The 25,963-nt window shown below is 50.1% G+C and overlaps 1 protein-coding gene across 1 annotated transcript in view; it reads right to left on the bottom strand.

Moving 5' to 3' along the window:
* NAV2 (neuron navigator 2) overlaps positions 1–25,963 on the bottom strand; it is a 357,889-nt gene that overhangs the window by 42,490 nt on the left and 289,436 nt on the right. The window contains exons 12-20 of the mRNA XM_081100068.1: positions 24,589–24,727; positions 16,944–17,235; positions 15,255–15,957; positions 12,249–12,707; positions 11,562–11,627; positions 10,107–10,151; positions 7,479–7,639; positions 5,759–5,947; positions 176–228 (exon numbers count right to left, since the gene is read on the bottom strand). Coding sequence (XP_080956194.1) covers positions 176–228; positions 5,759–5,947; positions 7,479–7,639; positions 10,107–10,151; positions 11,562–11,627; positions 12,249–12,707; positions 15,255–15,957; positions 16,944–17,235; positions 24,589–24,727 — 2,107 coding nt within the window. The remainder of the gene's footprint in view (positions 1–175; positions 229–5,758; positions 5,948–7,478; positions 7,640–10,106; positions 10,152–11,561; positions 11,628–12,248; positions 12,708–15,254; positions 15,958–16,943; positions 17,236–24,588; positions 24,728–25,963) is intronic.

A 25,963-nucleotide genomic window follows, 5' to 3' on the forward strand; every position in this document is an offset into this window, starting at 1 on the left:
GCACGTTATAGTCAATAGCTGTTTGTAAATTTCAAATCTTGTTCCCTAATTAATTGGTTCCCTTATAATGGAAATACTCTCTCCAGGAAAAATGCTGATATTTTATCCTTGACATATTTGATAAAGGAACCCCAGCTCGTATGATCATAGCTACACAGCATGGATTTATACTCACTGTTGAATAAATGGACGATGTGCTGGAAACCAAGGAGAGCGAGGATCCATGAACTATTTTTAAAAAAGGAAAGAAAAGATGAATTACATAGCTGGCTGCTATGAAACCAAAAAAGGGGGGAGGGAAGGAGAAACAGCATCATAGGGCACTACCAGGCTCAGAGCAACTTGACCTCACCTTGACCTGACCTTTCCTGGTTTGGCTATAGGTCAGCGTCAAATAAGGAATAGTTTGTTAGGAGACTCAGTCAATTTTCTGTTACCACATTTTTTCTACAACCTTCTAAATACTTTTGCCCCCTGACTATCAAAATAATACATGATTACTTCATGAAAATTTTCAAGGACAGAGAAGTGCTAAGAAACAAATCCAGTAGAGCAGGAGTTCTCAAACTATGGCCTGCGGGCCAGATGCAAATACAAATATTATATTTGTTCCCGTTTTGTTTTTTTACTTCAAAATAAGATATGTGCAGTGTGCATAGGAATTTGCTCATAGGTTGTTTTTTTCTGTTTTTTTTAAAAAAATATATTTTATTGATTTTTTACAGAGAGGAAGGGAGAGAGATAGTCAGAAACATCGATGAGAGAGAAACATCGATCAGCTGCCTCCTGCACATCTCCCACTGGGGATGTGCCCGCAACCCAGGTACATGCCCTTGACCGGAATCGAACCCGGGACCCTTCAGTCTGCAGGCCGACGCTCTATCCACTGAGCCAAACCGGTTTCAGCCATAGTTTTTTTTTAAACTATAGTCCGGCCCTCCAACAGTCTGAGGGACAGTGATCTGGCCCCCTGTTTAAAAAGTTTGAGGACCCCTGCACTAGAGTAACCAGCATGGTTCATAATTCTATTAGCCAGGGGCAACCTGTTACGATTCCTTTCTTTTTCTCATGTATTCATTTAGGGTTGAGATTGTGGTGCTTGTGTAGTTTATACCCTGCTAGCACCTGCTACTTGTATTTGAAGAAGAGGAGCTGATTATGGCCATAGCGAAACCATTCTAGAAGAATACTTGCTTACAAACATATGTCTAGAAAACACAATCCAGTGAAATATAGATTCTGTGTTAGATTTCTATCATGTCCACCAAGGGACAAGCAAGTGGTGTCGTCTTTTCCGTTTCTGACTGACACTTTTTGACGTAGGACCATCCTCATACCCCCTTAGCACCCTGCCTGCCCTCGGCCCAGGGGAGACATCCTAGTAGCCACTTTCATGACATTTTACAGCCTGGTCTTTTCTAGGACAAGGCATTCTGGCTGACGTCTCTGGTGGGAAACCAGTCTTTAATGACATTTTCTTGGTTCTCTCTCCACAACTTGTTTGAAAGAGAGAACTAGGCATGTGGCGACATCTCGGACCTTTTCATTGGGCGAAGCTTTCCTGGCCAGGGTGGAATGCTCTGCCACAGCGCCATCGCCTTCGGCCAGAGAGTGGGAGGCTCGGGAGTAACTTTCCACGTGTGCTCAGCGGCTTTCACGTACCAGGATTGAACTCAACTTGAATCAGCAGGTGCAGAAGCTACTTGCCCACAAGATACCCGAGGAACAGCTCAGGGTGCACTCAGGTGCCTCCTCCAAGTGGTTCGGAGACTCTGAGTCCTGCACGTGGCTCTCAGCATGCCCGGGAGAGTGCTTGGCCTCCTCAGAGGCTCTGCCCATACCTTCCCTTTGTTCAGGATGCACCTCATTTCTATCTGTCCAAACCTTCACGATCAGCGCAAACCCCTTCTCCATGAAGACTTTCCTTATTGCCCTGACTGCCACCTGGATGGGCCCTCTCCTTCTGAACCCACAATGCTCTGGGCTTGCCCTACCTGCCCCCTTCTCTCTTAGCAGGTGCCTTCACACTGAGGTTGCCCCTGCACCACCACTCACAGCCACCTTTCTTAGAGTTCTAGATCTTTGCCTCCGTTCTCCCTCCATCCAGGACTCATCTGACTCATACCCCATAAAAAATCAGTTAAGGTGTTAAAGGCCAATAATGGCTTTCAGTGTTAATACGTCCACACATTAACAGAAGTTTCTCATATCCTAATTTAGGGACCTAATTGTTCCAGAGGGTAACCTACTTCAGCCCCACGGCACAAGCAGCAGCAGTAGCAGCAGCAGCAGCAGCAGCGGGAGATTATACTGGAGGTCACGCTGGGGGCAGAGATGCAAGTAACATAACCCCTTAATCACACCTTTCAGTCACACTGCCCCGCCAGACACCTGCTCCAGAAGCCTGCACAGGGCTGCTGAATGGCCTCTGGCTGCTGGAAAATGGAAGTTTTCCTCTTATATTTCTCCACCTCATGGACTCGCTGACAGCCTGCAGCCATATCTCCATGGAAGCTGGGGCTACAGGCAGAGAAGAGCACATCTGGCAGGGTTCGGGCGGAGGTACTTACTTTCCTCTGTAATTAACCCCTCTCACTTGGTCAGACGCAACAGCAAAGCTGTGGTCGAGAGAAAGACTTTTGCCTTCCAGAGTCAACCACAAACTGAATGTGGCTGCCCTGGACCACTGCAGCTGGCCCTCCTCTAAGTGAACTGGGCCCACAAGTCGGAGCCCACATTGTGCGGCCTGGATACTCTGGGACAAAAGGCCTGTGAAAGTCACAAAGCCGAAACGGCAAAAGCAGGCCATGCATTTCCTCTCTAAACTTGTACCGCCAACATTTTAAAGCTACAGGGAACCTCAGGTCATCTCTGCCATTGTGCAATCTGAAACTGAGAGAGACTGTCAACTGCTCAAGGTCACACAGCATTCAGGGACAGGATCTGCTTGCATTGCCCTTAAGTGACCTGTTGTTTTTTTTCCACTCCAAAGACATCCATTTTCAAATGCCGCCCGCCTCTCCCTAAATGTAGGCTATTAAAGTTGACTTTATATGTGCACAATGCGTCTGATGGAAATGAATTTACCTGAAATAACTTTGAAAGGCTGTATGTGGGCCATACCTATATCTAATCCACAGGGTTATCATACCCACTTCCTTCAAAATGAATGATGGTTAGTAAATCCCACAAAATCATTGCACAAGTACTTGTGCTAATTCTTCCTAAATTTCTTTCCTGCTTTCTGGCATGTGATATACCTACTGACACTCTTATAATGAGGTTCTAAAGTGAGATGTGAATTTTTTTCCAACTGTTTCTGCAACACTGTTAAAAACTCAAAAGAGAGGAAAAAAGTCTCTCCCCAGTGAAATTCAAAACGTAATTGCACTCAGGTGGAATCTAAAAGTAAAAATAAATGAATAAACAAAAGAAAAAACATAGATATAGAGAACAAACTGATGGTTGCCAGGGGAAAGGGAGGTTGGGGGGCAAAGAGGTTAAGATGTACTCGTACAAATTGGCAACGGAATGTGACCTACAACATGGGGATTATAGTCAATATATTGACTTGGGGGGGGACACTTTGTAAGTTATATAAATGTCTAACCACTATGCGGTACACCTGAAACTAATATTAAATGCCAACAAATTAAAAATAAATTCTAAAAAAAGAGATATAAAGAAAAAAACACCATCTACTTGTACAAGTCTTATTTTGTTGTTGTTTTTTAACAACTGTGGAAGGGATAAAATCAATCTGGTGCCAAATTTCCCCAAAGATGGAAGTGCTATGTGTTTAAAGCACATCAACAGCAGTTTCTTCCTCTTCCTCACAACTTTGACTTTCCCCTCTGCATTCAGTTCCACGTCACCATGAATCATGGGATTTACAAAAGTCTAGACATTGCTCGTGGGCAAGCACCCGTTGTCAATGCCACTTTGCCATGCAGATGTTCCACAGTTCTGCTGTCTGACTCCAGATGGAATAAATAAAAGCGATCTGATGAGGATGCCGTAATGGTCCTAGACTTTTATGAGGCGACGTGTGCTTGTTTGGACAAGTTTCGGTGCTGCACACGCGTTCACTCAGGTACACACACAGCAGAGAAGATGAATACAGCACAGGACACACTCCACCTGCAAGTCGTCATCAGGAGGGCTGGGGATGCTCCGTGGCCACGTGTGGCCAGCACACTCAATATTATAGGAGTTCAAGACAAACTGCCTCCTCTACACCTTACGGTCAACATATCCTCCAGTATTGCTGCTCTGAGTGGTTACAGCACCCATTTCTAGCTCTTAAATCCAGCGAAACTCCCTCAGCCCCCCATCCTCTGTTCCAGTAGGTTCCCATGTATGATTTACAGACTTGCACCTGCTCAATGAATGTCCCTGGATGCAACCGATACATAAATGAGGGTGGGTGCATAAATGAGGGGTGAGAGAATTAAGTTGCTAAAGGGATTAATAGGCAAAACAGAAGCCAACATCTTGCATTTCCCTCTTGACCTGTTAGGGATTTCTGAAACAATCACAGGTTTGTTTGAGCTTTCCTACCAAGAGGATGCTGGGCACATATCCCTACTCTCATGGAACTGGGAGCAGAGGGAAGTGCCTATGGCTCTCCTCCCACATTCTGTTCTGTCACTGACAAGACAAAAAAGGGCACAACCAGAGACATAGCCCTCAGCTGGGGCTGGACTGCCAGCTGCCAGGACACTGGTGCAGAAGCCGAGTCTACAGGCTGTGACGTGCAATAACATCATTGGGTTAACATTTGTGTATATCATCTCATTAATCTCATAATTCTGTGGGCTGAGTACTATTAGTACTCCCACATTATCAGTGAAAAAACAGAGGCAAAGAGAGGTGAAGTAATTGCCCAAGATCATACACCTAATAAATAGTGAAACTGGAATTCAAACCCTGGTAGTCTTACTACACACTCTTAACCATTCATTAGTAGTGAGTCCTGCCTCCAGTGTCTGACCAGTTCACCCTGGGGAAGCATTGGGGGGAGTGGGTGATGCCCCCCCCCAAAGCATTTTGATAGCTGTTTCCCTAACTCACACCTTGAGTGAAGGAACAAAGGGAAAGAAATAGGAATCGCTGGCAAAGTTGCCCACAGTATTTTAATCTTAAAATTCTGATTTAAATGATTTTAAGATAAAAATCTAATCCAAAATATTCCCACTTGGCAAGCAAAGAATGAAAAAGGCATCACTGAATGCAATAAACTTGAACCACTGATGCCTGAATAACAAAGCAGAGAATTCTTGAGAGCAGCAGAGAGGCATAGCTGCCCGGAGCCCCCCAAAGTCATAAGGGTCGTTCGACCGCCAAAGGGGTCGCGACCTACAGGTTGAGAACCACTGTCATAAGGGGCCATCAGCTCTGGGAAACAAACTCTCCAGGAATGCGCTCCTCCAAGATGGGGAGCCAGTGGCTGAACCTCAAGATGAGGGTGCATGCCAAGAAGCTATGGCCCATGTCCAAGAACGAGAAACCTAGAGCAAAACTCAGTCAGCTCTAAGGTTCACAGTGATTTTTTAGTAGCATCTTCCCTCGAGTCCTGAGAGTTCAATTAAGAGTCAGACCCTACTATTCAGTTCTCCAGCACGAACCCCCCCAGTAAGTGGGGGAGCTGGAAGCACTCACAGGTGGACTCTTAGGCCAACGAAATGAACTTGACATAGAGGAGAATTAACTATACACCCCCTAACCTGGGAGACGGATGGCCAGTCTCCTTGCTTACCTTCTTCAAACCCATCCCGGAAGGAGCCTGAGCGGCTCATGGTTCTGCTCTTCTCATCCAGGGACATGGAGCTATTCCGGAAGCGGCTGTCGGTGTACGGGTCATACTGCCCATCGGCATTGGAGAGGCTGTGGGTCCTCAGCATGGTTGGGTTGGACAAGCTCATCTGGGTGACAGTGGTGGGACTCGCTGGAACAAAAGGAATGGAATCAAAAGGTTGGGAATTCATGTCTTTGTTCAAATCCTGGACGGGGATGACGAGGAGACTGCTCGTTATCAGCCATATCCGTCCCCGCCAACTTCTCTCTCTTGTCTATTTTCTAAAAGGTGGTCACATCAGCATTTGAGTTACACACCGAGAGCTAAAAATAAGGGAGGGGAGGTGGGTCAGTTCCAAAGCAGGGCTCTGGGCCTCAGCTTTCCAACTTGGCACGTTCAGACAGGCTCGTGTCACCTTCCAGGCATGAGCTAATTACTCCCTGGGCTCATCTGGAACAATTCTCTCCAAAGCCCAAAGCCCGAAATAGCCCCAGCGGGCTTTTGATCAGATGGGAAGCGTTTGTGCATGACAAGAAACTCCTGCCTCAAAGAGTTATGGCTGGGAAAGAACAGTATGAACACGGGTCTCGTCGCCTCGGATGGGGAACACTGAATAAGGGAGCCTCAAGAGCTTCGGTGCAGAGGCGGCACATTTACCTTAGCCGAAGATAGCTTTCTTATTAAAATCCAGTCATTTTAGTAATGTCCAATATTTCAGAAGTATCCCTTCAGTTAACTGAGAATGCAGAGTTAAATCAGACTTGATTCCAAGCCACACCTGTCCTTAAAGACTGAGTTTATTGCTCACAATAGTACTCAGGAAAGGCAGGGCGGCCTCTCAAAGGAAGGCCCCTCCTCCCTCCCATCAGCCTTCCAAGGCTCAGCTCCCATCCTGCCACCTTCATGCGACCTTCCCTGTAATTCCCGCCAGGACTGACCTTTCCTTTTCCTAACTGTAAGTGGTACTTGCTACCTGATCATATTCCGTTTCTACATGGTTTCCTATAAACAGAATCCCCTGACTTGTCAGCAGGGACCGTGTCACACATTCTTTTCCTTTCCCCACTGTGCCCGTCAAAGCATCATGTCAGGAGTGGGCACTTCCAAGAATACTTGTTCAATCAAAACATGGTTTTTATCTCTAGCTTAAGAAAGCATGAGGATGACCAAACATGGGACACGTTCTTTTGTTTTTTTAAAATATATATTTTTATTGATTTCAGAGAGGAAGGAAGGGAAATAGAAACATCAATGATGAGAGAATCATTGATTGGCTGCCTCCTGCACGCGCCACACTGGGGATCGAGCCCACAACCTGGGCATGTGCCCTTGACCAGAATCAAACATGGGACCCGTCAGTCCGCAGGCCGACGCTCTATCCACCAAGCCAAACTGGCTAGGGCTACAACCTACTTCTTTAGGTCTTAGAAATAGGGTACATATTTCTCAAAAATGGGATCAACCACAGAAAGACTATTACTGATTAGAGTATCAGAAACTTTTCCATTTCCTCTAGTTCCTTTGCTGTCAATCTCCTGTAATCAAACTGCATTGCGGAGGGCTGGCCAGACCCTGAGCGGGAGGAGATCACACGTCTATGATCAACAGCTCCCTTCCAAGCACAAGCTGACCTCTGCTCCAGGGAGCCGATCAACACAGCTAACGACAAGCGGCTACTCACCAAGCTGAGAGAAGTTGAACCTCGTTCCGGAGGGAGAAGTGACGCTGGAGCCGGAGGAGAAAGGGGAATTGGCAGCCGTGTCCTGCAGGCCTCCTGCAGAGTGGGACCGTAACCATTCTTTTGCGTCTTCTTGTGTGCGGAGCTGGGAGGTGGGGGTGTACCTGGACAGACGGAAATCAGGCTGGATTAACTATGAACGACGCTTATAGATAATGAACTCCGGGGAGCTGACGAGGAACACATATCCAAAGTTGATGTTTAAAAAAGTCCGATCACTATATATTCCCGAAACCTACCAAGTTTTTTTGCTACTTGGCCTCCTTTAGGGAAAATTGCAATTCCTGTCAGTTTGAAGGGAACACATAAAAGGAGCAAGGCCGGTGAACGCTCAGAAGAGCCGTCACGGGGCGTATCTGTAACATGTTGATTCATGACAGTGTCATGTCCAAGCCCCCACCCTGACGGCACCGAAGCAACCAAACAAGCTGCGGTTCGAGCTTGGAGGATTTTAGTTAGAGAGCTCAGGGCATCAGCCTTCTAGAGCACACACAGGTGGCCATGAATCACGGCACGTCAGAAACCAGACACGAAAAAGTGTGAGGACAGTGATGCCACCGCAATCTAGCATCAACACGTCTTCACAAAAGGAACCCCAGTCGTTGGGTTTCACACAGGGGAGGGGCTGCAGAAGTCCCGCAGTCCCCCTCCTCATTGACATTTTTGGTAATAGTTTATCAAATGTCTCCAATGGGCTGAGTGCCTTCACAGACGTGATCTAAAATCACAGAATTTCGCCCTAACCAGTTTGGCTCAGTGGATAGAGCGTCGGCCTGCGGACTGAAGGGTCCCAGGTTCGATTCTGGTCAAGGGCATGTACCTTGGTTGCGGGCACATCCCCAGTAGGGGGTGTGCAGGAGGCAGCTGATCGATGTTTCTCTCTCATCGATGTTTCTAACTCTGTATCCCTCTCCCTTCCTCTCTGTGAAAAATCAATAAAAATATATTTAAAAATAAATAAATAAAATCACAGAATTTCTAAATCACTCAAGTGGCCACAGAAACCTTAGATTTACAAACAGATTGCCATGAGGTAGCTACTGATTAAGTCAACCCCGGGATTCTTTTGGCTTACGAGAGGAGTTGTAGGTGTGTTGGGGTTGGATGTGTGTGAATGGAGGGAGGGAGCTAGAAAGGGAAAGTCAGAGTGAGAGGGAATATAAAATGTGTCTTCCTTCATGTTTTCACTCTAGTTGATGGACATGTAACTTTCTAGGTCCCATCAGTTGCTTGTAGACAGCCTGCCACATATCCCTATTCTAATTAAAAAAAAAACAAACACAATTTTAGAAATCCAGAGCTACATAATTTTCATAGGATAGGTCTGCTCTAGAAAGAAATATATCCAGCATTCTGAAATGTCAATATTTAGAGAGGTTGGCGTCCTCTGGGGGCAACAGTGGGGCATCAAATCCAACTCATATTAAAAGTGGCTGAAACGGAAGCATCTAGATCGGTTGCCAACAATCTGCCCCGCCCAGCATGATGCACCCTGTTAGGTACAAAAGGCCTTGCCAGCTCCCCTTTCTCAGGCCACACTGGTGAGCCCCCTCCCACAGGACGTCTGCTGGGGGATTTTCCAGTACTGTGATTTTTAGATTCCTAAAATTGGCTTTACTCGGAGCTCCTATAGAAAGGAAGCATTGATACCTACCTCACATTACTGTTCAAAATGCTCTCAGCCTTACGAGCTACAGGTTATCAACTACAGACAGACATGACAGTGTTGAAACATTTCATCTCACGTTCCATTTTTTGCAAAAGCACGTAATGCTCAGTGCAGGGTGAAGCTGATGCTACAAAGAAGGAGGCATTTAGAGAGCAGGAGAAATGACAGCTGCAACCACGAGATGTTTAGACCACGCGGCAGGCGTCAGAACTGAAGTTCCTTCGATTGGCAGAGTGAAGTAGATGGTGGAAGCCATGGTGACTTATAGCATCTTGTTTTATCAGGACTAGCATCCAACTGAGCCCAAGCCATGACTTACAATGAACGAGGGGACATTACTTCCTCATAGACTTTTCCTTCTCTCACCAAAAGCTGATCATACCGATGTCTTGTTGGGCACCGGAAACTGACGCGAATTTTGATTATTATTCAGATGAGTGCAAAGTATCCGTCCTTAGTAATTTTCTATGGGCCGAAAGCTAAATATTTTTAAGCTTGAGGGTGATATTTCCTTCCTCCTTGGCTCGCGTCCTGGCTAACAAATCAACATGCTACAAGTCAAGTCCTTTGTCTCAGAAGGCAGCCTGTGAACTGCATGGTCATGGTGACATGCTCAACGATTAGACCCCCTGGCCCCGGAAACAGCAGGAACTGCTCTCTGGGCTTCACGGGGATGTTGTTCATGACACGGTTTCACCACATTAAGCCCCCAAAAGCACAGCCTCTGCTCAAGCAAATAAACCAACGAATGGACAGATGAGAATGAGAGGGTGTGAGGGCAGCGTTCATCCAAGGTCTGACTGCGGTGGCCAAAGCGGGGACCCCAGCCCAGCCCGAACCCCCACCAGCCAAGCCCCAAAGCCACACCACATGGCATGGATGCAAGGAGGAAACACAGATACCTGAGTCCTTTCTTAGGCAAAGTGTTCCTATCAAGGTGCGGGTCACTGTAGGAAAGTTAAAACAAAAATGAGAACTTCAGAGAAGCACAGAAAAAGCAGGCGGTGTGAGGAGGGAAAGGCTGAGACGGGGCTGACGAGATCTGTGGAAAGAGACTCACTTCACCAGAGGCGCTCCCTTCTCCACTGGCCATGCAGCACCTCCACGGGAAACCAAAGAACCCCAGCCCTGGCCTGCGCTGACCCAGTGCAGACCTTACCCCCAGAGGCCTGAGGCACTCAACCCCACAGGTTCAAAGCCACACTCGGGGGCTGCCGCACCTTGAAGCAGAGCCCGTGCCTTCCGCCGCCCCGTCGCCCATCTCTGCACCATCACTACTGCTTCGCGGAGAGAGAGATGCCAGCTTCTCTGCGCCCCTAACTCGGGGCCACGCCCAGTGCCACCGGCAGTGACTTCAGTGAGAGAAGGGACTTGTAGGAGGGTTTCAAGAGGCCTGCCGTCTGCATATTTGGAATTCACTCATGAATTCCAGGTCCCTCTCCGTTCCTGCAGTCCTTATTGGACGTAGCTAGGAGCTGAGCCCTGGGCCCGAGTCGGGGCGTGTTACAACTTGCTGGCTGATAAAGTCAAGGCATTCAGATTTCCAAAGAACCAGGGTTTAAAGGCTTGGTCTGTGAGTCTGACAACAACAAAGTTTTTGCTGTTGATGGGGTGAAGGGGGTTTTCATTAATTTTTTTTTCCTAGCACGAAACAACATCTGTTTGTTATGTTTGGCTAAGCCATGCCTCCCCCACAAATTTCAGGTCAATATCCATCTCTGAGGCCCACCCACAGGGCAGCTGGGGGCAAACAAGCCTCTTCATTTATAAAGTCTCAGCGCGCCACAGATTCTTTTTCATTATCGTTACAGGAAATGGGCACAGGGAACACAGCAGCCTGCAAAACAGACGGAGCCAAACTGCAGCAAAGGACTTGGAAAGGGAGAAGAGCCAGCTGCGTGGGGAGCGAGGGGAGCGAGGGGAGCGAGGGGAGCGAGGGGGTGGGAGACAAAGGTGAGGGCCAAGCTGCGCGGTGGGTGGTAGATCATTTCTGGACTCGGAGGGGAGGGGAGGGGAGGGGAGGGGAGGGGAGGGGAGGGGAGGGAAGGGCGGGAAGCAGGAGCATGCCACAGGAAGGCTGAGATGCAAGTGAGAGCTTCTGCCGCCCCAGTTCAAGTGCAGGTTTGCGGTTCCTTCCCAAGCTGGGAAGGGAGGGGCCAGCCCAGCCCGCCTCTGGGGGCTTCAGTGGACAGCTGAACAGACCCTCACTGGCATGTCCGGGGGTCACGTACTACACCGGAGCCACGAGCACAAGCGGAAGCCTCAGGCCAACAGCCTCACACAAAACGTTTGGCTTAACACAGAGGGGCAGAGGGACCTGGAGGCTCGGTGGGGTCCCGGGCCTATGATGTCATTACCTGTCCTGTTTCCTGGGCAAAGTACTTCTGCAGAACTTAGGGCTAGCGGCAGGGGAGGAGAGAGGGCTAGAAGTCCAGGCAGGTAGAAAACAAGAGAAGGAGCATTAGACCGGAAGAAAGGGGAGGAGTCGTTATATACAGTGATTTTTCTCATACCCAGGGAGGCAATGGACACACCACGTGGCAGCGGGACCCGCAGCTCTGGGGCGCTTCTGGTTTCCTGATCTCCTCTCACTGGCCAGCAGCCCCTCAGTAGGAGGGTGTCTGCCATGAGGACCGCGAAATCGAGCCCACTGCCTAAAGAACATCCTGCCACACCCCCCGTGGCTGCAGCCGGCCACCCACTCTGCCTACACAATTACAGAGGGAGGAAAGAGAACAAACAGAATAGGATGGAAGGATTTCAAAGGTGGAATGCCATTTCGGATGGATGCATTAAATCTGCCCCCACGAGACTTCCAGTGGCTCCAAACACTGAGAATAACCACAATGAGAAAGGTAACAGGAAGCAGAGCCGAGTTTCATTCTACCCCAAACTGGCTTTCCTACAGGAAGACATCGGTGATAAGAAAGAGGGCCGTCTCCCAGGCAAAGGGGACTTGCCACTTGGGATTCCTGACATAATCCTTTGCCTCCTGAAAGGGTGTCTTTCTGAGAGATACAGGCAGCCAGACGCACGCCACCAACCTTTCGGACAGTGTGGTCTTCACACTGTTGGTTCGCACAAAGGGAGCCAGGGAGTCGTCCTTAGAGGAGGCGAGGAGGCCCGAGGAGGAGTTGTGGCTCGGCCCGCCTCCGCTGCTGAGGGAGATGTCGATGGACTCACAGCTGGTGTGCAGGCTGCTGACGGACTGGAAGCCCTTGCTAACTGCTGAGGAGCTGCTGGCGTTCGTGCCCCAGGTGAGGCTGTTGGAGGGGCCTGAGTGTGCTGAGCTGGGGCTGGAGGCTAGCGGAGACGGGTTGATGTCCACATTCTTACTGTAGAGCGGACTGCTGCTCCCGCTGCTCAGGGCGCCGCTGCCCGAGGGGGACTCTAAGTTACCTGGCTGGGTCAAGGTGGCATGAGGATTGGAGAGGACCACCGCGTTTTTCATGTTTTCAGCTGTGGCCATGGGCACTTGCTTGCTAGGCTTCCCACCAAAGAGTCTGTGAAGAGACAAAGGGTTGTTTGGGTTGAACACCCAGAGCCAAGGGGCTGCGAGCTACTGGAGTCGGGGGCACAGGGACAGGAGCCTGGGAGTCCCTGGGGGAGGGCACCGTCGTTTCTACTGAAATGGCTCCAGGCATCCAGGGGACAGGGCTCGGTGCATCACGTGAGTCTAGCCTCCAGTTCTACCTGCAGCTGAGACCTGGGGAACAGTTTTCTGCAGGACTATGCATGTTCATCCAAGATCTCGCTTCCCTTTCTTTCCAAGGGTAGCTAGAAAACTGCCCTGGCCCGGGAAACATCTAGAAGGAAAAGAGCTGCCTTCATCATCTTTGCATCCATGACCCCAGGGCAGTTTAACTCCGGGGATTTGGCCGATTAGATCTCTAAGCACAGCATGCAGAGTCAAGAACCTGAGTCTAGATCTGGATGGGGCCGGGGGAAAGCATCTTCACAGGCGAGCCCCGTCTGAAAGATGTGCTCTGAGGGCCCGAGTGCTAGCACCACAGAAACCTTGCCGAGTTCACAGGGCGCTAGACCAGACTCTGAGTGTGAACTGTGTCTCTGCGACAGACACACAGAAATGCCATTCCATGTCACGCCCCTGCTGGTGACCAAAACAGTGCTGTTAGAACACAGGCAATGGCACACACGTCTCCCTCTTCCATTGGCGGAGGGATACCTGGTAGAGGGGCAGAGTTGCTTTAAGTCAGGGGGACGGTACACGCTCCAGTAACGCAAGTAATTCCATCCACTCAAACTCTGCCTTTCCCCAAGCTCCTCAGTGCGGTGAGTTTGTTCTCTGTTTTCTCCAAACAGTTCTTACAATTCTCAATTATTGTGAAAACAAACAACCGACAGACCATGTAACCAGTCCTCCCTGCAATATCTGGTGACAGATGAGAAACACTTTGGCCTGGTGACCATCAGAGAATGAAATATCCGACTGCACAATCGTGGCTTTAGGATGCTTACACACTTCCAGCAATGGCGACCTCACTATGTCAAGGCGTGGCTCATCCCAGGGCCAAGCACTTCCAACAAGAAAACCAAAATAGGATCCATCTTCACGTTTGCTCATTGCTCCTCATCCTGCTCCGTGTAACTACACAGAAGAAGGCTGCGTTTTCCTTGAAGAGAGTTATCACACTCCACCTAAGGCCTACCTTCTCCAAACCAAGGCACAATGAGAGCCCTGAGAGCGCCTTCAGGAGTTAGTAAACAATGAAACTGCCAGGCATTGGCTGAAAGGTGTTCTGTGTTGAACCTAAGAAGCTGCTGCATTCTCAAGCATTCTATTACACTAGCCTAAGGGTCTAGTAAAATGCCTTTGTAGTCAGTCACTAAAGGAAATCTATAATACCAAAGAGCGAATATTACATAGAATACTTGAGGCAAGAAGCAGAGAAAAATTTCATTTACAAGGCAATCTGTTAAAAGAACAAAGAGCAGCCCAATAGAACCTTCCCCTGGAAAAAAAAAAAAAAGTAATCATTACTGAAATTCTAATAATCAAGTCTAGACAAAGAACTGAGCTGCCTCATTATACCTTTCATGTGGAATGCTGCTTCTGAAGTCTCTTCAAACATTCCGATCCATCCCCAAATATGTACATGTGCACATAATTTTTGTTTTTTTCACTGCTCGGTTTTCTGTCCTTGAGACTTACTCTTTCCTACGACAAGAAATTCCCTGGGAAGGTAGAATAAGCCCTGTCCTATGCATATGCAGTTTGAGGATGGTCCAGTGGACATGGATATTATAAGGAGATACTATGAACAGGCAACAACCGCACACATTTAAAAGAAAGTTTAAGAAAAAAACAGCAAATCATATTTTCATGCAAAAATTTCCATCCAGGGTGGAAATGTGAGAAAATGTCTTATTCCTATTACCTTAAAAGGCAATAGGAAACCAATTTCTCCTTTTTAGAAACACTTCTGCTTTAAGAGGCTTTTTATTTTAAGGAAACTAAAATTTCAGAGACTAATGCGGAATTATACATGCAGTTATAAATAAGTATGCGGAGAATATTGGACTATTTGAGTGAAGGATCTGGCCAAGATCACTGTCTAGCATAATGATGAGGAATCTCAGCCACAGAATTAACAAGACAAGAACTTTCTGCTTCCCTGAGCTACCCATCCAGATATGGATGGTAGCTAACTTTTATTGAGTACTTACTAGGGGCCAGTATTGCTACACAAGATTAATCTCCACAAGAACTCTCAGGTGGGTATTGGTACCCCCATTTTACAGATGAGAAAACTGAGGCATTAACTGCTAAGAAAGCTTACGTGGCGGCTAATTAAGGTGAACCCAAGATGTGAACCCAGGATGATTGATTGCAGGGGCTTATGATTTTCAACCTAACATAGAAAACTAGTTGACTGCAAAGCTGCTAGAAGCATCTGACCAAACAAGTTTATCCTAGGACTGATAAAGTGGAGAAAACAGAGGTTGCTTTAACTGAGAAACAGGAAATTATGAATCCAGGACACCATTCCATATATTCCAGTTCTGCTCAGGGCCACTTCCCCACCTACCTGCGGAGTGTGGGAGAGGCCACGTCAGGGTACTTGGCGCCCGGCTGGAGAGTGGCCTGAGCCGCACTGGACACAGGCTGGGCTGCTGGGTTCACCTTCACTGAGTTACAGGAAGCCACGCTCTCATTGTCAGATGAGATGCCTTTCTCTTTGTCCGTCTGGTTGACCAGACCCGGCAGAGAGCTGCCCAGGGCTGTTTTGCAAGGCTCCCTCAGCTTGGGCACCGGCAGGCCTGCGGACTTGCTGCTGATGTTGGAATCGATGCTGCTGGTACTAGACCTGTTCCCAGCCCCGTTGCGGCTGGTGGACTTACTGGGCCGCGGCAAACTCCGGTACTGCAAGTTTGTCCGGGAGCTTAGGGACAGGTACCCGTCGTCCTGGTTCTGAGCCCCGTCCATGCTCGTCTTCCGGCCAGTGGACCGACCCACAAGCGCCGATGACTTTGGGATTTTGCCCAGGGTGGCTGACCTGCTGGTGACAGTGGCTCCACTGGCTGTGATCATGGCCAGACCGGCGGCCGAGCCACTCTGCTTCTTGAACCCAAAGCTGTTGGCATTGGCAGTGGGCGTCCTGGCGCTGCCGGGGAGGGGCTTTTTGGATTCGTCCCCACTGCTGCGGCCGGCGTCGGACGGGGAGCGCTTCACCTGGGAGGCTTTGGGAGAGAGCCTTCCTTTCTCGGACACCTTCGCATCGTCAGTTTTTCCTGAGAGAGAAATTGGCAAAGTTAACCTGCAAACCGAGAAGCCAGCTCATCAGCTCAGTCTGTTTAAAATCCTCCCCTTCTTCAAAGAACTGGCTCACTTTCCTCTTGGGGAGAGCAGCGCCTTGGGAGGCAGAAGACAGCTTTTTAGAAAGACAATCTAGTCTACCACTGTCACTGGGAGCCTTTTAGGAGATGTCAGAGATTCTACTCACTTGCAAAGCATCTGAATTTACCCAGAGCAAAGCCAAGCCAGCCAATCACCGCTGTGTCTGGGGAAGAGACCCTGACTTTTACTGAACTTTCTCCCTCTGTCCATTAAAACGATGTTCCTAACACTTCCAGGAGGCACTCCTGACTTCCTGCAAAAACACTTCCCCCGTTTACACACACCCTTCAGTCATGGACAATATCAACTCCGCATACCAACTGTTTATAAACACTTGACCGTGTGCCCTTGAGGGTTAGCTCCTGCCCAGCACACGGTCACACTCGTTCACTGTGGCCTCAGCCAGGAAACCATTTGCAGACTTAAGCCCTCACACTCACATATTTCCATCTGGAAAGAGGAAGAGCTGTGAACCTGTTTGAAAGAGGATTATTAGCAGAGTCTACACCAGTGATGGCGAACCTATGACACGCGTGCCAGAGGTGACACGCGAACTCATTTTTTTGGTTGCTTTTTCTTTGTTAAATGGCATTTAAATATATAAAATAAATATCAAAAATATAAGTCTTTGTTTTACTATGGTTGCAAATATCAAAAAATTTCTATATGTGACACGGCACCAGAGTTAAATTAGGGTTTTTCAAAATGCTGACACGCCGAGCTCAAAAGGTTCGCCATCACTGGCCTACACCCAGAGAACAAATACCTGAGCATGTACAGGGACTTAAAACCACACACACAATTCCTTGCTAGAGTGACTGCGGTTTTGGTTTTCAAACTGACACCTGTGGATGCCAGACAGCGTCTGCCTCTCACTCACCGGTTCCCGGCGTCTTGAGCGTGCCCGCCGGGGCAGCCGGCTTTGTCCTCGGCATGGTGATGCCCACCTGGGCGGTCATGCCTCGCCGCCACGAGCCCGTCTGGGAAATGACGGGGTTCTTCTTGCCCGACGTGCTTTTGTCAGACTCATCAGACACGTCCGAGGGATTCCGCCGCCACTTGGACCCCGGCTCCATCTTTATGCCGCTATCTGACCCTCCGTCGGACTTCTTGACATCATCGCCCGACCAGAGGGAGTTCCTCTCCACCTGCGAGTGCTTCTCCGCGTCGGTCTGTGGGTGAGACTCCGAGTTAGTCCCTCCCAAGCCCCAGGTTAGAGTGACCCTCACCACAGAGCAGAGATGCCAGTACACAGGACTAATTAAGGGGAGAATAGTAACCCCTTGAAAATGATCGGGCCTTGGTACTCTGGCTATCTTATTAGAAAGCCTGATTTTTGGGGTCCAAGGAAAGTAAAGAATGTAAATGTCCTACAGGGATGTGAGGAAGGAGAGTACAAGGGGCCAGAAGATCACGAGGGAAAGAGCCCCATAGAGAGCCGTGAGCAGACGGAGATGTGGCGAGAATTCAGCCACCAACTCTGCCACTTTGGCGACAGACCTCCTCTCAGTGGGGCAGCCTGATCTCTAGCCAGCATCCAGCCTCCTGGCTGTTTCCCTTTGTTCTGCCGGCTCCCTATCACTCCCCTGGCAGCGAGAGCTTTGAAGCTCGCGAAGCGCCTGCCTGCCTAACGCTCTGAGCCAGTGAGCGAGCAGGCGAGCAGGCGAGTGTGGCTGCTACTTCTACAGGGAGGGAGAGGGGCTGAGAGGAAACACATCCTCCAAAGCCATTCCCCCCAAGCTCACAGCCGGCGGTGCTTGCTCCTATCCCAGCTCCATGTCTGTGCCCCATCGCCTTGCTCCTCCTGTGGGATTCTCAGACCGGGGATATGATTCGCCAGCTTTCTTTGGAAGAGCCCTGAACTGCTGGCATGGAACCCAGGAGCGGGCAGAAGTGTGATGTCAATGATTCACTGGGTGAAAAGGCAGGAGCTAAACAGATCGCCTTGGGGGCCTCCCTCAGGGTGGGGCCAGGCCAAGGAGATGCTGGTGGGAGAAGCCATGCAGAGAATGGGGACGGGAGGTCAGCCACACTTTAGGGGGGCCATACTAAGACAGAAGTCCCAGAGAGTGGGCACCATCAGCAAGGCAGGAAATCAAAATGATCACCTGGCCAGAATCTGGCCTAATGCCTGGGATCCAAGAGTACACCTTCCTCCACAAAATACACTGGCTGGGAGGGATAAAGTGTAAATACAGACGAGCAGCCCACACTCAATTGTCTCTCTGTCGCCACCACGGACTCCTCTCTCTCAACCCCTTCACTCCCTATGAATTCCACTCATCCATGACAGCCACATGACGAGTGCGTTCGGTCATTCCTCAGCACATACTGAGTTCCTGCTGCTGGCACCAGGCACCAGAGACATGAAGAGGGTGAAAACCTCTCCAACTGTGGGGAGCCCCGCTGTGGCGAGGGACAGAGGGAGACTTCCGCCCTGAGCACAGAGCAGGAGCTCCCAGGAGGCTGGGTGAGGAAAGGTGCGAACAGGCGAACACAGGCCTTCCAAGCCACTGCGCGCTGTAACAAAAAGATGTCATCTGATCCCGGCGATTACCTGGTGCAATAGGGTAAGTAGGTAAGGAGTGCTGTCTTCATCTCAGTTTTACAGGTGCGTGGAAACTAAAGCCACGCACGCCCTGTCCCCCCGCGCTCCTTCCTCGGAACAATTCCAGGATACCCATTCAACCAGGATCTCAGTGCCCGCTGCTTGCAGGCACCCACCGCACAGGGCCTGAGGATCTGTGGGTAAGACTGGTTCCACACTCCTGGAGCATACAATCCAGTGAAAGAGGCAGAGATTGCACAAATAACACAAGCAAATGACTAGTTGTGAATTATGAAGGCTGTTATAAGGATGAGGTGTCTGAGAGAGAAATACAGGCATTGTCGTAATTTAGATTATGAGAGCAGGGACAATGTTCAGGTAAGGCCTGTCTGAAGAAGTGCCCTAAAGAATGAAAAGAAACTTGCTAAGAGAAGTGTTTAGGGAAGAGCATGAGCAAAGGCCCTGGGCATGAAAGTGTGGCTCAGGAAGCATTCACCTAAAATGTTTGCCCGGGGCCACTCCCTCCCAGGCAAGCTCTGGGGCACTGGGAATACTACAATGACCAAGGTCAAGTAGAAATCATTGCTACCTTGTTCAGATACATTGTAACACTTTCCAATATATTCTAAGAGGTACCGAAAGCTTAGCATGTACCACATCCTGGGGTTCTGCATTTGTTCTTTTAATAGTCATTCCTATGCCTTATTTTCCCTAATAAAATTGTAGCAGTAACAGTAACAACACATTTTATTAAGCACGTACTGTGTGTTGGGCACTGGGCTAAGGTGCTTTACATGTGTCATTTAATTTAATCCTCACCAAAAATCTCTGAGGAAGTTACAGTTCGGTCTCAACTTGACATAAGACAATTGAGGCGCAGAGTGGAAACGTGTCCAAGATGACACAGTGAGGAAGTGGAGGTGCAAGGATTGATTCCACAGAGTCCACGTTTTATGCCTTTATGCCATGCTGCCTTCCTGGAGAATAAGCCCAAGGACACGAGGCATTTCTGCTTGCCCAGCGGCTCCTAACACCATCCCAGCACGCAGTGGATTCTCTTTCCATACTGGCTCGCTAGTTGTTCCCAGCCCCGCCTCCTGAGATGCTCCAGCCTAGCCTCTCGGGTGGGACCCCCCAGAACCCCGATTCCGCCAGTGGCACAGAGAGTGCTCGTAGCCCTGGCTCAGGGCTGTGGCTAGAGTCCCCCTCTGTAAAAAACGATCACCCCATCACCACACCCTCATAACTCGGGCCTGGCGGCAGCCTCCCCAACACTGCTCTGCACACTGGGCGTCTGCCTGGGACACTGCTGCCTTCAAGTTCCTATCTGCTTAGCAAGCCCTCCCTGAGCCACACGCCAGACCGTCTGGTGGCTCCACTAGGGATCAAAAGATGAAACGGTCCCAGCCTTTCTGTTCCCAAGGCTTCCAACACAAGCCAGCTGTATCCCCACCCCTAACCGCCCCCGCCCTCCAGCCCCGGCCCCAACCTCTCCATGCCTTTGTCAGCTGTTCCCATCTTGAGTGGCACCTAATGTTGGAAGGATTTTCCTATGGCCCCTACCTGGAAATCCATTTAGTCACTCAACATCCAGGTGGGGAAACAGCCATACAGGAGAGGGGAGAGGCCTGAAGACTGGAGAGTTCGTGACCCAGGGCCCACAGCGGGGAGGCCGATCCTCAGACTGACAGGGTGGAACCAAGGTGGGGCTGAGCAGTGAAGGTGGGGGGACGGGGTGTGGGGGGGAGGTGGGGGGGAGGCCCGGGGCACAGTCGGGGGGAGCACATGGGCTGGAGTCGGGCAGACTTGAGGTTCAAGGACTGGATGCTGCCACTCCTTTGCTGTGTGTGATCCTGCAGGAGGTGGCTTACCTTCCCCAAGATCATTACCTTGCATATAAAACAGGGGGCAAGTAATCCAGAGGAAATTAAGAAAGAAACAAGATAACTTTGAGCAGCTACCGAGAGCCAGGCACCGAGCGAGAGAGGTCAGGTAAAGCGTTTCCAGGGCACCCCCACTCTCGCCCTGCAGGATGGATCTATTTACTGTCATTTCATGGGAGAGGAGCAGAGGCTTGGAGAGGTTGGTTAGCTTGTCCAAGGATGTCCACACTTTTTCCCTGACCCACAACCTGGTCTGGCTGCCCAGCTCTCCCGGAGGAAGTCAGTCAAGGGGCTGTGGCATCTCGGAGGGGAGTGTCTGCCCAGGCGCTGAGAAGCAGCGCACGATGCCCGAGGCGGATACCTGGGCAGGAGTGCCTTGGCAGCGCACACTCAGGGCTCAACATCCTGGAGGAAAAGTCACTTAGACAGGGCCTCCACCTGCCAGGATCGCTCCTCCCCATGCGCCTCCTGTGCTTCCAGCAGCTAAATGAGGCCGATCTCAAGCTTTCCAGACCACACCGTCCTGTTCCTTAGATGTCCTTCCTCTTAGCTATTCCTCAGAGGCTTTTGAACCTGAAAACCTAGAGAAACCTGCTTTCCCTGGGACACGCTGAGCTGCTTCTCCCTGACTCTCCCCGCCTTGCCTGGGATACTGTGCTGCCCACCCACCCAGGGAACCAGTATGTGCAGAACCGGAGTGAGCCCTGGGGAAGGCCGGCCAGGCACATCTGCCCGCTGCCTGCTGCTGAGGGGGAGGAGTAATGGCCCTTCGCATCCCCCCGAGTGGTGCAGAGAGGATGGGGAGGCTGCATCTACATGGATTCAAATATTTGGAGATGCTCCCTGGGCAGGAACAAAGGGGTGCCACTAAAAATCCACTTACAGAGACCATTGCAATAGGAATCTTAGTAACTATTGGTGCTTTATTGGTGCAAGTCGGTGCTTTATTTCAATTCCTATTTGCTGGGCTTTTATTTAAATACTAGAGGCCTGGTGCACAAAATTTGTGCACAGCGGGGGAGGGGGGGTGCGGGCGTGTCTCAGCCCGGCCTGCACCCTCTCTAATCCAGGACCCTTTGGGCGACATCCTTCTCACAATCTGGGACCGCTGGCACCTAACCGCTCGCCTGCCTGCCTGCTTGATCGTCCCAAACCACCTCTGCCTGCCAGCCTGATGCCTCTAACTGCTTCCCTGCCAGCCTGATCACCCCTAACTGCCTCTGCCTCGGCCTCTGCCACTTTGGCTTTGTCCGGAAGGACATCCAGTCTAATTAGCATATTATCCTTTTATTAGTATAGATTTTAAACACAGGTCATTTTAAGCAAAAACAACCCAGTGGATATTAAACCCTTTATTTATTTATATTTTTAATTTTTTTATAAAAATATATTTTATTGATTTTTTACAGAGAGGAAGGGAGAGGGATAGAGAGTTAGAAACATCGATGAGAAAGAAACATCGATCAGCTGCCTCCTGCACACCCCCTACTGGGGATGTGCCTGCAACCAAGGTACATGCCCTTGGCCGAAATCGAACCCGGGACCCTTCAGTCTGCAGGTCAACACTCTATCCACTGAGCCAAACTGGTTAGGGCAAGGATATTAAACCCTTTAAGTCCCTTGTAATTAACTCTCTGATCATGATCAAGGGTCATGTATTTTTGAACCTGTTCTGATGTGACCTGAGCTCGATGAAAGCAAAAAGCCGGTCAAAGAGGGGAGAGGCCTGGCATGAACTGGATTCAAGTGCACCTGACAGGAAAGCATTTGTGGGTCCCAGATGCTAACTCTGTGTTGCTGTGGAAAATAGATTCCACCCCGGCTTTGTGCAGAGGGAACACAGACCAGGAGCTTCCTCCAACAGTTTTTTGTTGCTTAGTGTGCGTCTTAGGAGCAAGCCTGTTCCCAGCTGGCGAGTAAATAAAAGAGAAACTACTGATTTCCTGATCCTCCTTGCCTCTCTCCCTCCTTCAGTCCCCTCCTCTCTGCCTCCCTCCCTCTCTCCTCTCAAGTATCCCCCACAGCCTGCCTGCCCCTGAATGCAGACACCCGGGGGTCAATTCCTTGGTTCTCCATTTTAGTATCTAAGGATGCGTGGAAGCGGTTGTTATTTATGTTATGTATGTTATGAAATTAGGATGAATATCAAAGAAAAAACTGGTGTCCACAAGGAAAGGAGAACCAGGGGACACTGTGACGTTTGGCAAGTGGAGGCGGGAGGGACACAGGTGGTCTGGGAGCTTGTAACATGTCTAATCACTGATTGAACAGTGATCACTCTGAGGCAGTGTGACTTAGGGTTTTTTGGGGGGTTTTTTTGAGGTATAAGACTCATATAATGAAGTTTGAAATCATAAGTATACAGGTTGAATAAATTTTATCAGTTTAACTTACATAACTACGACTCAGAAATCAAGCTACAGAAAGAACATTATCAGCACCCCCAAATCTTTGTGCTTCTTTCATCTGGATAGTTCCCCCCACCCCTGCTAACAACCACTAAAACCCATCCTCACTCTCCAACAATAATTAGAAATTCTGGCTAAACTGAAAACTCAAGAAGTCACAGGCAAACTACTTAGAGCAGCGGTTCTCAACCTGTGGGTCACGACCCCTTCACAGGGGTCGCCTAAATACATCCTGCATATCAGATATTTACATTACGATTCCTAACAGTAGCAAAATTACAGTTATGAAGTAGCAACGAAAATAATTTTATGGTTGGGGGTCACCACAACATGAGGAACTGTATTAAAGGGCATTAGGAAGGTTGAGAACCACAGACTTAGAGGCTACACCTAATACATGGCATCAGGCAGTGAACACTCCTTTCTGTGGGGCCGAATTACTCCCACACTCTGACACATCTGCAAAGAAAAGATGCCTTTGAGAGCAAAGAGATTCCAAAGCAGTCCCTATCTGTACAGAGTGAGAAATGCCGAGAAAGAAAGCAGATGAGGAAGGGAGTGAACAGACACGGAAGGGAGTGAGCGGAGGGGGCAGGTCAGCTCTGCCCTCCCAAGGTCCCTCTGGGAGACTCTGTCTGGATCAGACCTTCCACGGGTTCCCCAGAAGCAGTGGCTGCGGGTGAGGAGACCCATCATGGAAAAGATTACAGCCCCCATATGCCAGGGCCATGACTGACCAGACCTTGTGCTGCTCAGGCCCACCTTGGGGACCAGGCGTGAGGATGGCACTTGGCTTCGCAGTAGTGAAATGGGCCGACTAGGCCCAAACCCTCCCTCCGACCACTCAGGAATGCGATGAGGGTGAGTGAATGGACCCCTGGGAAACTGCTTGCAAAGCAAAGACAAGGTGGCACTGTATTCAAAACAGAACAGCTGAGCGTGTCAGGTAGGGGTTGAAAACGCAAGTGTCTCAGGGTGAGGCAGCTGTGCACCCTGGGGCCTGGGTGCAGGGGCAGAGGGGGGCACACCTAGGCATCGCTGATGGTTGCCATTGGAGAACCTAGTTTCAAAGAGGTAATATCTTCTAATTTTTTTTTTCCAAGAGAAAAGTTGTGTTAAAATAACACAATTTATAAAATTTGACATGGAATTCAGTTTCAAAGAAAAATAATACCGTGGGCCCAATAAACCACATCATCAGGAGGATGTGACCTACACCCGGACAGTGCCCAAGCTCCGGTCGGGACGTCCTGGTCCTCCCATCCGGGGCTTTCAATCTTTGTTCCCACCTCATCATTCTCAAGGGATCAGACACATGCCTGTGGACGGCTAAGAGGGGACACACACTCCAGGTTAAGAATGGCCACTGAGTCAGCGTCCTATCGTTTTAAAAACAGATTATGAAACTGAGGTCCAGGAAGGAAACATGATTTTACCAAGGCCACCACAGTGAGAGTGGTGAGGTCTCCCCACTCCCATCTCCAGTGCCCTGAGCCTGACCCCCTCCCCTGCAGGCAGAGGCCACCGTTGGGGGACCAATACACAGGCAGTGAGCAGGAGATTGGGCCCTGTCTCATGAATCTGGGGATTCTGCTCACCCCTGATGGCCCCCTGGGCCCACAAGACCAAGGCTCTCTGCTGGCAGGGCCTTTGGGGGAGCTTGGGGGTGGGGAACCTGGTCCTTACCTGCACATCCAGGTTTTTGCGAGAAGAGGCAGGTGTGTTGGCATAGGAGCTGATGGAGGAGCTGGTGTTGATGTCATCAGTGCTGAGGTTGTCTATGGTGTCGCTGATCCCGCTGCTGACGGAGCTGCTGTCATCCCAGCTGCCAAGACAAACACATACTGAGCATCAGAACCTCCCGCTGCGCCAGCTCAGGCTGCCGGTGCCAACATACGCACACCATCCCCAGGCTCCCTTCGCCAGCTCAGGCTGCCGGTGCCAACATATGCACACCATCCCCGAGGCTCCATGTGTCATGAAGCCCCAGACAAAGCTCTTTGCTTCTGATGTGACTCATCTTCATGGGAGCCACCATTCTTGCTGTTTTGAATGGGCAGCTGGGTCCAGTGGCTGATACAGACCTTCCCCGAAGGGCTGGGTGCTTCCCTGAGCAGAGGTGGCTAAAGACAGTACCCAGTTCCTATCCTCAATTTCGTCTCGGGAACATTGTAAAAGCCAATGGCCACTTCCCAGGCCTCTCGGCGGAGCAGGAGCCGTGGCTTTGGAGACTAGAGCCGAGAGCGGTGCAGAGAAAGATGCAGTAGCAGCACTCTCTTTGGGCATCAGAGTCAGTACGAATACTCTGGACTCCACTCCTGCCTTTCACTCCAAGGCAACGAAAGGCAGCAGGAGCCTGAGAGCTCTACTTGTAGCTCTGCCTCTAATCATATCCCAGGGTACATCTAAAATAGAATCCTTCACTGCCTACCTCTCAAGTCCATCGAGACCACCCGCACCCCTGCCCAAGGCAAGTGTCTGGGAAACGATTCTTCTATTTCGTCCTTGCCATCTCCCACACCATCATGACATCTAATCCCCCGCCTGGTCCTGCCGTCTCGGCTGCAATGTGCACCTGCCACCCCACAGTTCAAGCTGCTACCGACTCTGCCTAGGTTACGGCCAACAGGTCGCTGGGCTCTGTGCCCACTTCTAAACACGCCATTCTCCCCATGGCAGCCAACTGAAACGTAAGTCAGGTCCTGCTGCCCCACTTTCGCATCCTCCAGTGGCTTCTTGGGCACTGAAAACCCACACGCCTGCTCCGGCCCTCAAGACCCTCTGCCTGCCTCCCTCTTTAGTCCTGCCCCCACCAGCCTCTCCATCACTCTCTGGCTCTGACCACATGGGCTCTACTCCCTCTAAGCCAACAGGGTTCTTGTATTCAGGGCTTTCCACTTGTTGTCCCTCTTCCTGGGCACTTGCTGCTGCCTCCTTCTCATCTGAAGTGTCACCCTCAGAAAGGCCTCTTTCCTGTCTGTCTAGGTACAGCCCCCCCCCATGTCCCCCAATCCACCAAGCCTGCTGCATTTTCTCCTCTGGTTGCAGGTGCATCGCAGGT

Source organism: Myotis nattereri (assembly GCF_964212035.1).
Source record: "Myotis nattereri genome assembly, chromosome: 9".
In the NCBI taxonomy this organism is placed as follows: Eukaryota; Metazoa; Chordata; class Mammalia; order Chiroptera; family Vespertilionidae; genus Myotis; species Myotis nattereri.